The sequence below is a fragment of the Lepidochelys kempii genome, chromosome 10, assembly GCF_965140265.1.
Source record: "Lepidochelys kempii isolate rLepKem1 chromosome 10, rLepKem1.hap2, whole genome shotgun sequence".
NCBI classification, from domain to species: domain Eukaryota; kingdom Metazoa; phylum Chordata; order Testudines; family Cheloniidae; genus Lepidochelys; species Lepidochelys kempii.
The window spans coordinates 50276792-50290718 of record NC_133265.1 but is presented as its reverse complement, the minus strand read 5'-3'; the positions used below and the strand labels follow the sequence as shown (position 1 = coordinate 50290718).

Sequence of the window (13927 nt, the reverse complement as noted above, 5' to 3'; positions counted from 1 at the left end):
TGTTCTGTATCCAGTACTCCTTTATTCTATTTCAGAGAATCCAATTATATTACTTTTCTAGGTGAACCTCCTCTTCAGCTACAAAGACACACTCTCTAGCTAAAGAACTGAAGTGACTACAAGCTTAAACTAGTTAACTTTGAGTAGGAAAGATTCATAAGAGGTCAAGTACATGCATTTTTAGACCTTCACATCTAAGGTCTGGTCTACGTTACGAGTTTATGTCGGATTTAGCAGCATTAAATCGATTTAACCCTGCACCCATCCACACAGCGAAGTCATTTTTTTCGACATAAAGGGCTCTTAAAACTGATTTCTGTATTCCTCCCCAACGAGGGAAAATCGACATTGCCATTTTGAATTAGGGTTAGTGTGGACGCAATTCAAAGTTATTGGCCTCCGGGAGTTATCCCACAGTGCACCATTGTGACCACTCTGGACAGCACTCTGAACTCGGATGCACTGGTCAGGTGTACAAGAAAAGCCCCGGGAACTTTTGAATTTCATTTCTTGTTTGGTCAGGCGAGCTCATCAGCACAGGTGACCATGCAGTCCCAGAATCGAAAAAGAGCTCCAGCATGGACCGAAGGGGAGGTACTGAATCTGATCGCTGTATGGGGAGAGGAATCCGTGCTATCAGAACTACGTTCCAAAAGATGAAATGCAAAATATTTCAAAAAATCTCCGATGCCATGAGGGACAGAGGGTACACAGTGCCGTGTGAAACTTAAGGAGCTCAGACAAGCATACCAGAAAACCAAAGACTCAAACGGACGCTCCAGGACAGAGCCCCAGACATGCCGCTTCTACACTGAGCTGCATGCAATTCTAAGGGGGGCCGCCACCACTACCCCACCCCTGTCCGTGGACTCTGATGATGGGGTACTCTCTGCCATGCCTGAGGATTTTGCGGACAGGGAAGATGAGGAGGAGGACGAGCTTGAGGAGAGCACACAGCACACCGTTCTCCACAACAGCCAGGATCTTTTTATCACCCTGACTGAAATACCCTCCCAACCAAACCAAGCTGGAGAAGGGACCTCTGGTGAGTTTACCTTTTTAAATATAATACATATTATAAAAGCAAACGTTTTTTAATGATTAAGTAGCCCTGAGGACATGGGATGCATTCATGGCCAGTACAGCTACTGGAAAAGTCTGTTAATGTGTCTGGGGATGGAGTGGAAATCCTTCAGGGACATCTCCATGAAGCTCTCCTAGAGGTACTCTAAAAGCCTTTGCAGAAGGTTTCTGGGGAGAGCAGCCTTATTCCATCCTTCATGGTAGGACACTTTACCACGCCATGCTAGTAGCAAGTAATCTGGTATCATTGCATGACAAAGCCTGGCAGCGTATGGTCCCAGAGTTTGCTGACATTCAAGCAACATCCGTTCTTGATCTCTCTGTGTTATCCTCAGGAGAGTGATATCATTCATGGTAACCTGGTTGAAATAGGGGAATTTAATTAAGGGGATATTCAGAGGTGGCCATGCCTGCTGGGCTGTTTGCCTGTGGCTGAAAATAAATCCTCCTCGCAGCTAGCCACGTGGTGAGGGAGAGGGGGGAAAAGAGGAGCCTTGGTGCTGAGCTGTTCACATTTGGCTAGCAGGGATCTTCCCTGATACTAGCTACACAGTGGGGTGAGGGGTAAAGCAATTATTCCAGAGAATTGGATGGGGGAAAGAGGGGGGTTAGTTTTGTTTCCACTGCTGCATGTTAACAGGAAAACTGCAGCACTAAATGGCCAACTCAACGTGCTTTGCTTGGTATGGGAGAGGAGGGCGCTGCTGTTCTGAAGGCTGCAGAAGCCGGAAGACTACGGCTTACCATGGCTGCCTGCAAGCCAAATTCTGTTGCCTGGCCCTGCGTGTGTGATCTCTAATACCGAAGCCGCAGGCACTCAATAGAAGATGCAAAATGCGACCTTGTACCAAAATCACATGTGCTATGTAATGTGAATAGTGTGGTTCATCGTGAAAGATTATAGCCATTGTTCTGTAAAATGTATCTTTTTAAATACTTCACTCCCTTTTTTTCCTCCAGCAGCTGCAAATGTTTCAAGCCTCCCTCCTCCATCCCAAAGGCTATCTCAGATAAGGTGGCGAAAAAAACCACACGTGCGATGAAATGTTCTCTGAGCTCATGCAGTCGTCCGGCACTGACAGCTCAGCAGACTGTGCGGAGGGACACAATAGCAGAGTAGAGGAAAGTGGCCGATGAACGTGACGAGAGGTGGCAGCAGGAAGATCAGAGGAGGCATGAGGCAACGCTGAGGCTGCTGCGGGATCAAATGGACATGCTCCAACATCTGGTGGAGGTTCATGAACGGCAGCAGGATCACAGACTGCCGCTGCAGCCCCTGTTTAACCACCCTCTCTCTTCCCCAAGTTCCATAGCCTCCTCACCCAGACGCCCAAGAACGCGGCGGGGGAGGCTCCGGGCACCCAACCACTCCACCTCAGTGGACAGCCCATGCAACAGAAGAATGTCATTCAAGAAGTTTTAAAGTGGCCTTTTCCTTCCCGCCTACCCTCCTCCCACACGGGCTACCTTGTGAGTTATCTCCCTATTTTTATAATCAATTAATAAAGAACACATGATTTTTAAACGATAGTGACCGTTTCCTTTGCAAGCAAGCTGTGATCGAAGGGGGAAGGGTGGGTGGCTTACAGGAAATTTAGAGGCAACCAAGGGGGCGGGTTTTCATCAAGGAGAAACAAACAGAAGCGTCACGCAGAACCCTGGCCAGTCAAGAAACTGGTTTTCAAAGCTTCTCTGATGCGCAGCGCTTCCTGCTGTGCTTTTCTAACTACCCTGGTGTCTGGCGGCACATATTCAGCAGCCAGGCGATTTGCCTCAATCTCCCCCTTACTCTCACAGAGATTGTGGAGCACACAGCAAACAGCAATAACAATAGGAATATTGGTTTCACTGAGGTCTGAGCGAGTCAGTAAACTGCGCCAGCGACCCTTTAAACATCCAAATGCACACTCTACCACCATTCTGCACTTGCTCAGCCTATAGCTGAACAGCTCCTTACTACTGTCCAGGGTGCCTGTGTATGGCTTCATGAGCCAGGGCATTAAGGGGTAGGCTGGGTCCCCAAGGATAACTATAGGCATTTCAACATCCCCAAGAGTTATTTTCTGGTCTGGGAAGTAAATCCCCTCCTGCAGCCATTTAAACAGACCAGAGTTCCTGAAGATGTGAGCGTCATGAACCTTTCCCGGCCATCCCACATTGATGAAATGTCTCTTGTGATCCACCAGTTCTTGCAGCACCATTGAAAAGTACCCCTTGAGGTTTATGTACTGGCTGCCCTGGTGGTCAGGTCCCAAGATAGGGATATGCGTTCTGTCTATAGCCCCACCACAGTTAGGAAATCCCATTGTAGCAAAGCCATCTAGTATGACCTGCACATTTCCCAGAGTCACTACCTTTGATAGCAGCAGCTCAGTGATTGCATTGGCTACTGGGATCACAGCAACCCCACAGTAGATTTGCCCACTCCAAATTGATTACCAACTGACCAGTAGCTGTCTGGTATTGCAAGCTTCCACAGGGCTATTGCCACTCGCTTGTGAACTGTGAGGGCTGCTCTCATCTTGGTATTCTTGCGCTTCAGGGCAGGGGAAAGCAAGTCACGAAGTTCCATGAAAGTGCCCTTATGCATGCGAAAGTTTTAGAGCCACTGGGAATTATCCCAAACCTGCAACACTATGCAGTCCCACCAGTCTGTGCTTGTTTCCCGCGCCCGGAATCGGCGTTCCATGGCATGAGCCTGCCCCAGTAACACCATGATCTCCAAACTGCCGGAGACCACGGTTTTAGAGAAATCTGTGTTCATGTCCTCATCACCACGGTGCCTTCGCCTCCTCGCCTGGTTTTTCAGGTGCTGGTTCTGCATAAACTACACAATAACGTGCGAGGAGTTTACAATGGTCATAACTGCTGCAATGAGCTGAACGGGCTCCACGCTTGCCGTGCTATTGCATTTGCTTGGGCAATCCAGGGAAAAGGGTGCAAAATGATTTTCTGCTGTTGCTTTCACAGAGGGAGGGTGGGTTGACTGACGACATTTACTCATAACCACCCATGACAAATTTTTGGCCCCATCAGGCATTGGGAGCTCAGCCCAGAATTCCAATGGGCAGCGGGGACTGCAGGAACTGTGGGATAGCTACCCACAGTGCACCGCTCGGAATGTCGACCCTTGACATGGTACTGTGGACGCACACCGCCCAATTAATGTGCTTAGTGTGGACACATGCACTCTACTTTATACAATCTGTTCCCAAAAATCGACTTCTGTAAAATCAGAGTACTTTCGTAGCATAGACATGGCCTACGGTATGCAAGCATTATGGTACAAAATTCTTTCTTCAAATTAGTAACTCTAACCTTTTTACTATCAGTTCAGTTTGGTTAAATTCCCGTTTACATCAACTATTTTTAAAATGTATCTGTAAATTACAGTATATTGCATTTTTGACCTGTGATTTGGGACTACAGCTAACTTGGAACAATTCTTTCAATTAAAAAAAGAGTTTTAAGTTTTAATGGCTCTATACAACTGCTTATTTTTAAAAGCATTTAAAGAAATAAGAGTAAATATAGCAAAACGCTGATAAAAGATTTCTTAACTGTCTCATTTACATCCACATGGTTGCGTCAATTAAGATTCATTTACTGACAAAATAGTAAACCTCGTCTACTCACTCCAAATTATTTTGATAATCTAACTATGGTCACCAAGACTATATGAGTTTCTTATACCTTTTACAAGTTGGTGATGTGACCAGTCATCTGGAGTGAGCCTTCTCCCTCCAAAAATTAGTCTTTTCTATTCCAACTTTTCATAACTGCCTCTAGGGCTGAAGATCAAAAAAGCTGAAAAAACACAAACTAGAGCCCTTGTCTCTAGAATGCACTCTAATGCTTCCATAATCCTTTACATTTATAAACCATTTCACAGCTGAGATGTCCCTGAACTAGCACTTTGCAATATAGTCAACATTCCTTATTTATCTCCCATAAACTTGTAATCCAACAGGCTCTCTGATGCTTGACGTTCTGGCATTTTCATCTGTTGCACAAGCTTTGCTTAACACACAGTGCAACAATTCAGTAAGAGTTACTTATGAGCTTAGAACACCATGTCATTACAGAGCTGTTCCTCATATGCACACTAAAGTGCCTAGCTACAAAATTACTAGTTAACGAAGTTAGATCGTCCACAGAAGAAGAAGCCAATGCCAGCAATGATGGCATTCAGTAAGTCAATGACTTCTCCTTGAAAGATGCAAAGTGTTCACACAGACACCTGAGGTAACCTGCAGAATATTTCAGGTGAACAGTAAGTGGAAAAAAGTTACACCAGGAGTTCTGCTATTGTGACCTTAAAAATGCAAGGTGCCTTTTTTATAGGAGGTACTTGGATGCTGCTGCTGCTAGATTCAATATTAAATCTTGACTCATTATATGCATTACATTAGAAATACAGGATTATATTTTTATTAATGATGAGGAATACATACAGTTCTCTTATGAAAAAGATAGGTATTTCCATACTTACTGGTGCTACTATTTTGCCTGTCTGTCCAACCTGCATGTCGTTGGGAACAAAGCCAGCATCAACTGCTGCACGGGAAGCACCAACTGGTTGAAAAAATATTTTCAGTGTTTTCTCTTAAAATATTAGTAAGCCAAATTTAGTTTGTGTATTAGTGAAGAGTCCCATGCAATGGCATGTATTTGAAAATTTCCCTCCTATGATTATATTCTTATAGTACTCCCTCTGTGCCACTGATTGAAATTTCCAGTTATTAAGTGCTAATGCATTCATAAGAAACAGGAAATCCCTACTCCTCCCACCAAAGAGTTGTATATTTAAATCTGGCAGATTTCCACACTTCACTTTATCAAAAAAATATTTGCATACAAGTGCTTTCCCTTACTCTTCATCTACCTTGTATGATATGTTCGTATCATATCATGCTCCCATAGAGATAAGAGGTCAGTTATAAATATTTTGCTTAAATTTGATTTTTTTCTTTTATTTGTAAACTAAAGTATCTTAACCAGGCGTGGCCAAACCACGGCTCATAAGCCGCATGCAGCTTTTACAGTTAAAGTGCGGCTCTCAGAGCCCCCTGCTGGCCTCCTCTCATTCTCCACCTACCAGATGGCGGGAGGGAGCTTCTGCCTTGTGGTGGGGATAGGAGCTTCTGCCCTATGGGGAGGGAGTTCTCAGGGCTTTAACCCCTCGTGGGGGATGCTGGGACTTGAGGAATGCCTGCTGGGACTTGGGGCTTCAGCAAGACCGGAGCCAAAGCACTGGCAGGCGTGCCCCGTGGGGGTGAAGCCCTGAGCCCCAGCAGGCATGCCCCACAGGGCTGAAGCCTCAAGCCCTGGAAGGCATGCCCTGCAGCTCTTGAACTTCTGAAGATTATCGTATGTGGCTTGGAGAGTCAGTAAGTTTGGTCAACCCAAGTCTAAACATTGCCTAAAAGTCAAACAACAGGTCAATTTAGAACAAAACCATGTTTGAAAATAACTGCTTATTATTGTTACATTTAAAATCTAAAAATTACTATCACTGAATAAAGAAAAAATACTGTTTTACTTCGTATATTTTGCCACCACATTATGCAGAGTCAGTTTTTCCTGTTTGTATCATAGATTAACGGAGGGGAAAGACTTTAAAAAAAAAAAAATAGAAAATCTGACTGTAAAAACCACAAAAACTGTCAGGAGAGCTCTGGGGAAGATGCAATATCAAACTATTTTTAACTCACTTTTTTTAGTGGACGAGATTAAGTTAAAGGGTACCCCTTTTAGTGACAGGCCACCTCATCATCTACCCAAACAAAATACTAAAATGTTACAATGTCCAATATTAATCTTTGATTTTTTTTTAAAACCATGAACAGTCACAAATTTACATTTAGCACAGACATTCATAATTATACTTTAATGTATTCCATTTTAATTGACTGTCTGCATTTGAAGACCTATGCTGTAAAAAGCAAAGGAATTTTGAATCCAAAACTTTAAGTGATATTGCCATTTAAAAATACATATGAAAAATTTCCCCTTGTTGAGTTTTTCTGCTTACAAGGTACTATTCGGATATTCCACCAAAACTCATGCAGCCTGAAGAAAAGAGAGTGTTTCCTTTTTACAGTGTTAAGATGCCATCAATGGCAAAGACGACCATCGTGGCTAGACAAAAAACAATTTTACATCAGTAGTTGGATGGGATATTTAAAGACAATCAAAAAACACTAATGCTATCAAGCCTTGTTCTTTTGTGTCTGTTTCAAACACCCACAATCAGAACAAGAAAAAAAAACTTTTACCTGCAGCATGCAATTGATCTGCAAGGTCATATAACAGTTTGAAGTTGTCACCACTCTTCAAACCTCGCCCTTAAAGGTAAAAAAAAGGAGACATTCAATATTCAGTAATACCTTGTAATAGAGAACATATGCATACATGACACACATTACTAATACTCGTATTCACAGAGGCACTCAAGTACTTTTTGCAAAGGGTACTTTTGACATTTTACTCAGTTTTTAGCACCCCTATGCATCTTGAAAATAAAAATTTAAATTCATACAGATTTTGCCCTATTAATATTTGATTAATATGTAGTTATTTCTTATCCATGCATCAACATTGCCCTGTCTTGTTTGCCTCCTTATTTGTCAACAGCATCATCAATTCTCTCTAAAGTCTGGGAACAGAATTTGTCATCAATTTGTGCTCCCTCTGCTGGCTTTAGTTATATAGCTCTCCTATTGCAGAGCAAAAAAATAAATAAAAATACATCATGTAGCTTTTTATTTTCTTGCTCGGGGTAGTGCAATGAATTTTTAAACTAACAGATAATTCTTGAGCTATTGTACACTGGTTGTATTAATTTTAATGTAGGTCACATTTTGATCTAAAAATATTTGCATGCATCTCTTTAAATTTGCAGAATTGCTAAATGTGATGACAACCTTAAAATATTTGTCAGCATTTGTTACAAGCTTTCATAGTTTGCTGTTTACATGATAGAGCATCTGCCCTCTTCCCAAAGAGAGCCACATGCTGTAAATAAAATAATATCTAGACATAGTGAAACAGGTCAAAGATGGAGTTCTGCTACAGCTATTAGTTTACCTGAAACTCAGCACTAGTTAAATATTATCTACTTACCACCTGATACGACCACCTTTGCACTCGTGAGCTCTGGCCGATCACTTTTTGTTAGCTTCTGCTCAATCCATTCAGACTGACCAACTGGTGATGGAGCCGTTACTGCTTATGTCACAATATTTTAAAAAGTATATGTTTCTTAATTTTTTAAAACTGCAATATTTTCTCTGCTTTAAGCTAAAGTACTACATAAGAAACCAAGTCAACAGGAATCCATTCCAGCACTGATTCTATTCATATGCCTCCATAATAATTCTTTTCATAATTGCTCTAGTGTCTGAACTACAAGTCCATTTATTAGCCACTAAGATAGCTTACCTCCATATTCATACTTATATATCATCATTTAAATTTTATTTGTAGTACTACATGCAAAGTTTACTGAAAACTATTTTCACTTTGCGTATTAAACTGGACTAAAATGAAGGTTTGTAATATACACACATCGTGTATCTCCCCAGCAGAAGCAGCCCAACTATTATTAAAAGAGAGAGAGTCAAGCTGGCTAAGTGATGTCATGACAGTGTAACATGGTAATATTCATTGATCAGAGTTGAGTTGACAAGGTCAATGCTGGAGAAGGATTCAGAAGCGGTAGCTCAACATCCCTGAATATTATCATTAGGAGAAAAAGCAATACTTATCATGGCGCTACTGCCTCCCTCTGGCAGATGCATGGAACAGTACTGAATGGCCCCAGACCAAGAAAGGACTCTTGTGACTAGGGCCTTCAAAGTTGTACTGGTTTCACTGAAAGTGTTATTTTGAACTAGTTTATTTAAAACTGGTGCAAAACATCTGGGATATTCGATCCAATTTAAATCTGTTTATCAATTTATTTTTATGTGATAAGAAATCAACTTAAGCTAAATTGATATAGAACTGGATTAAATCAAATTGTGGATGTTCACACTGTTTTGCACCAATTTAACCAAGTTCGTTTTTAAAGCAATTTAAACTTAAACTGGTTCAACTTTAAATATAGACAACTTGTAAGATTGCTGCAGCACAAGGCCAAAGAGCAGGCATAGTGAGTGAAATAGTTACTTGGTATTAAGACAGGTGTGATCAGAAGAGGAGAAAAGGCAGGTGGACAGACAATATGTTCTTTCCTTTTCTGGCAAAACTAGAAAGTACGAGCTCTTAAGCACAATACAAAGATTATGATAATTAGTTTACTTTGATAAGAAACGTGATAAACTCAAGTTATGCTTTGCACAAAACTAAAACCAAAAGATGAAAATCTATCGAAGCAAGCACCCACCTTTTTCTACTTTAGCACTACCACCACTCACTGGGGCAGCTTCAAAAGAGGTTCCCCGTACAGAAAACACTTTTACTTTTTCATCACACTTCACAGTACACAGAGCATTTCCTAGGAAAGAGAGCATTTTGCAAAAAAAAAAAAAAAAACAGATCACAGAGTATCAGTGAATCACAAGAAATACTAGCGCTTCTAGCAGGAAAATGCAGTGTAAAAAAAACCACACACAAAGATTATCTCCCTAAAATTGCAGTTTTAGGTCATCAAAATTAGAAAATCAGGAGGCTTAAAACTGCATTTTACAAATATTTTAACATTTCCTTCCTATCACACAAGAGTTAAGAAACATGCCAATATGCAGAGGGTGCCTTTCCCCTTTCTGATCAGAGCACCATGACTGCATTCAAATGAGCTCTCCACTTTTAGGTATTTTTAACATTTCAAAGATCAGGATTGTAACTTCATAACAGAATATGAAAAGCCTCCATTTCATGAACAGGCCTTTTAAACTGTCACATGACTTAATCAAGAGAGAAAAAAAATCAATCCCACTACACTAAACATTTGGTTTTGGATATCTTAAGTGACTTAATCTTTCTCAGCGTTGGGAACAGTGAAGAGGAAAGAAAAGCTAGAATATCAGCTACCCATTTAAAAAAAAATATCTTAAACCTGTGAATTACAAGGAAGCAACTTTAAAATGCATTGCAATTCATCTGTGTCATGTCTCAAATGCAATATCACAATTATCACAAGATACCATGTAGGCTAAGAAAGAAAATCCTTTCACAATAAAATTTAACTAACAGACTAATGAGCTCATGTCTCAATTTAAAAAAATTAAAACACAGGATCAGACAGCCATTAGAGAACTATGATTGAAGCAAAGATTGCAAATAATTACTAAAGAAAGTCAATTAAATATTACAAATAATCAGATCAATGTCTACATAACTAAGAAAAATAACCTTACGGATATCTGAAATCAGAACTAATGCTAGCCATATTAAATAAAGTCAGACCGTTATCTGAATGTCTTATATTTTGCAAAATCTGTTCAGAAATACATTAACAGAGAAATACAATATGTATGAAAAACATCACCAGAGACTGGTAATTAAAATGCTAGTTCTGCTTTCTGAGCTGCAATCCTATAGTACCAAGTGACATTCCATGTGTTTTCACAAAAATCACTTCTGTTTTCTAGTTTCATTCTGGTTACCATTGTGATTTAGGACACTATCCTGAAAAATTCCTTACACATCCCAAGTTGTACTAATGGGAGTTTTGATAACACAGGTAAGCAGGATCAGGTTGTTATTGTACAGCATACACGTAGTCTTGTATTGCTCACCTGCATAAATAGTTCTCACAAAAGTGTCAGGTGATTTAATTTCAATGATGTCAGAAACAGGGGCAACATCAAGTTTAGCTGCCACTCTGGGAAGAAGATTCTAAAAAGTTAAATTAGAAGTTAGAAAAATGTTCTAAATGCTGACAGGTTGTACCCTAAATATGTAAGGAAAGTTAAAATAAATCTGTTTGGCATATGAACTATAATTAAGATACATTCAGTGCCCTAATTTTAACTTTTATATAATGCTGTCTGTGTGAGGAGGCACACACAACCATAGTCTTCTAGTATGGCTACTCATGTAGCCTGTGCAGTCAAATGAAAGGCCATTATTGTAACAACATTAGAAATTTTATGAGACTTACAGTAAGTAAACCCTTAATTCAATATGTTGATTTATGATGCTTATTTGCTTTAATAGTTTAAAACTGAATATAGATGCCATTTGCTCACAAAATTGACAGTTATGGATTGCTGGACTTTGACGAGTACTTTTTTTTTTAAAATGTATTTCAAAGTTAGTTCCCAAATACCAAGACTGAGGAACAAATCTGTATTTGAGCAGACAAAAAAAACCCACCAACTGACAAGATCTTAAAATTACAAAATTAACAAAGACTCTTTTTTAGTATATAGCTGACTACAAAAGGTGTACTTAGCATCCTCCCTGATGTTTTTAAATATAGAAGCAGCACAAATCTTATATGTAATAAGGAGTACAAGGGTTAAGTTCTTCCTCCTGACTTGGTACAACATGCACAAAATACAGGCATGTTTCTGGTACCTTTAGTCATGTTAAGTAGTACCTTATTACAGGAATAGGTACATTGAAATTTACTACTCAATGTGAACAAATAGGTCAGAGTTAGACCTTAGGAGAATAGGCTTTTCATACAAAGACCTTAGAACAAGAAAGCTTAAGCTACGATATTTAGCTGGCTAAATATCAAGTCAGAGCTGCCAAGAAAATTTACATTGGGACAAAAAGCATCTAAAGATCTCTATGAATGAAACTAAATCACGTATAAAGACTGATACTGATTGTAAGTGAAAGCTCATCTAAGGGCAGCCAGATCAAATTACTCATGAAATGCTTATGTGAAAGACAAAAGTATATATATTGTGACAAAGTTCCTCCTCTGCCTTGGTGGGTCCTGCGCTTATTGGCGGATTTGCTCACCTCAGAGGTTTACAGCAGCCCTCAGTTTGGTCACTTTCGTGGCTCAAATCTGCCATTCATTCAGTTAGCCTCATCACTGGCCAGCATGGGGAAAGGAAGAAGAACAATCCCAGCAGTCTCTGCTGATCCACCTAGTGGATCGGGGAACAGGCCAGAGACCTTCCCCTCTGGTGAAACCCACAGTCCAGTTCAACTCCTCCAGTATCAAGTAGGCAGTTGGGGGAAAATGGAGGGATGGGGGGAACCCAGGCCAGCCCTCTACTCCGGGTTCCAGCCCAGGGCCCTGTGTGTTGCAGCTGTCTACAGTGGCTCCTGTAACAGCTGCGTGACAGCTACAACTCCCTGGGCTACTTCCCCATGGCCTCCTTCCAACACCTTTTTTATTCTCACCACAGGACCTTCCTCCTGGTGTCTGATAATGCTTGTACTTCTCAGTCTTCCAGCAGTACAGCTTCTCACTCTCAGCCTCTTGCGCTTCTTACTCCTCGCACGCACGCCACAAACTGAAGTGAGCTCCTTTTTAAACCCAGGTGCCCCGATTAGCCTGCCTGTCTTAATTGATTCTGGCAGCTTCTTGATTGGCTGCAGGTGTTCTAATCAGCCTGTCTGCCTTGTTTCCAGAAAGTTCCTGATTGTTCTGGAACCTGTCCTGTTACCTTACCCAGGGGAAAGGGACCTGCTTAACCTGGGGCTAACATATCTGCCTTCACTCTCCTGTAGCCATCTGGCCTGACCCTGTCACAATATATTTAAAAAAACGGAATTAGTGGTTTTCATGCACAATTTAAAAAAATTTTTACACTCTAGTCTGCATTACTCCATAGACATGTGTAAAAAAAAACAAAACAGTTTAGTGCTAAAAGCCATGCATGCTTTCCTTCATCAATGCAAACCACACAACTGAATAGAAAGAAGCTAATTTTTACTTTAAAGTAAGAGCTACCACAGCTAGCTTTTTATACTATTCTCTCTTTTCAGAAGGCATAATGGTTTCAGATCTCTAGTTCCTATTGGTTTTATTAAACATCCACATAGAAAGCAAAATTTATACTACGACTAATAAATTAAAATTGAATACTTGCTTTAAAATGCTTTTTTACACTGTTGTAACATTTCAGAAAAGTCCAGCATGGCTACAGAATATATGAAAAGTCTTTCACCAATTTCCGACTCAAACTTACGTGTAATGGGCTCTTAGCCTCTTACATGCTACAGATTTGTGTTTCTCTTATCTGCTCACCTTCCCAAAGGCAGATGCTCCAGCACAGATGTGTGTGTAATTAAACTGTTTTTGAGTTGCCAAGATCAATGGAGTCAGCTCCTCTGAGGAAAAATATATGTCACAATTTACAACAGTCTCATTTATGTTTTCATTGCTAAGAATGATACCAGACTATTTTTGGCCAACAGCTGTATACAAATAATGCTCACCTGGTAGAAATCCTTTGTATACATCATGCTGAGCCACTAGAACTCTTGCAATGCCCTGTACTTTGCTGAGCTCTTCTGCTACCTATGATTACAAAAATAGTAGTAGTAGTAGTAGTACACCAACACCTAGAGGCCCAAATGAGCTTGGGGCCCCAGGGTGCTAGGCACTGTGCAAACAAATAGTAAGAGAGTGCCTTCCCCAAAGAACTCACAATTTAAATAGAAAAGACAAAAAGACAGGAGTTAAACAGAAGCCTAGATTTGCCCGAGGTCACACAGCTGTTCCAGTGAATTCTGTCACTGACCAGAACACAGGTCTCTGGCTCCCAGTCCAGTGCCTATACATTAGGCTATGCTGCCTCTCCAATAAAAACACACATAATTTTTAAATAAGACAAAAACTGCAAAAGAAACCATCATAAGACATGTTGGCCTCATGTAGTAGCGTGCAATAACCTTATGTTATTACATTGGAACTACATTTCTCAAG

General features: G+C 40.6%; 1 protein-coding gene across 2 annotated transcripts in view; it reads right to left on the bottom strand.

Annotated features, from left to right (window-relative positions):
- The window catches only part of ETFA (electron transfer flavoprotein subunit alpha), a 45740-nt gene that overhangs the window by 25453 nt on the left and 6360 nt on the right, over positions 1 to 13927 (bottom strand). The window contains exons 3-9 of one of the 2 annotated variants that reach the window (XM_073303515.1): positions 13438 to 13519; positions 13247 to 13329; positions 10827 to 10926; positions 9473 to 9583; positions 8209 to 8313; positions 7362 to 7430; positions 5576 to 5658 (exon numbers count right to left, since the gene is read on the bottom strand). In XM_073303515.1, the coding sequence (XP_073159616.1) occupies positions 5576 to 5658; positions 7362 to 7430; positions 8209 to 8313; positions 9473 to 9583; positions 10827 to 10926; positions 13247 to 13329; positions 13438 to 13519 (633 nt within the window). The remainder of the gene's footprint in view (positions 1 to 5575; positions 5659 to 7361; positions 7431 to 8208; positions 8314 to 9472; positions 9584 to 10826; positions 10927 to 13246; positions 13330 to 13437; positions 13520 to 13927) is intronic. The other variant, XM_073303516.1, reaches the window with a different exon arrangement.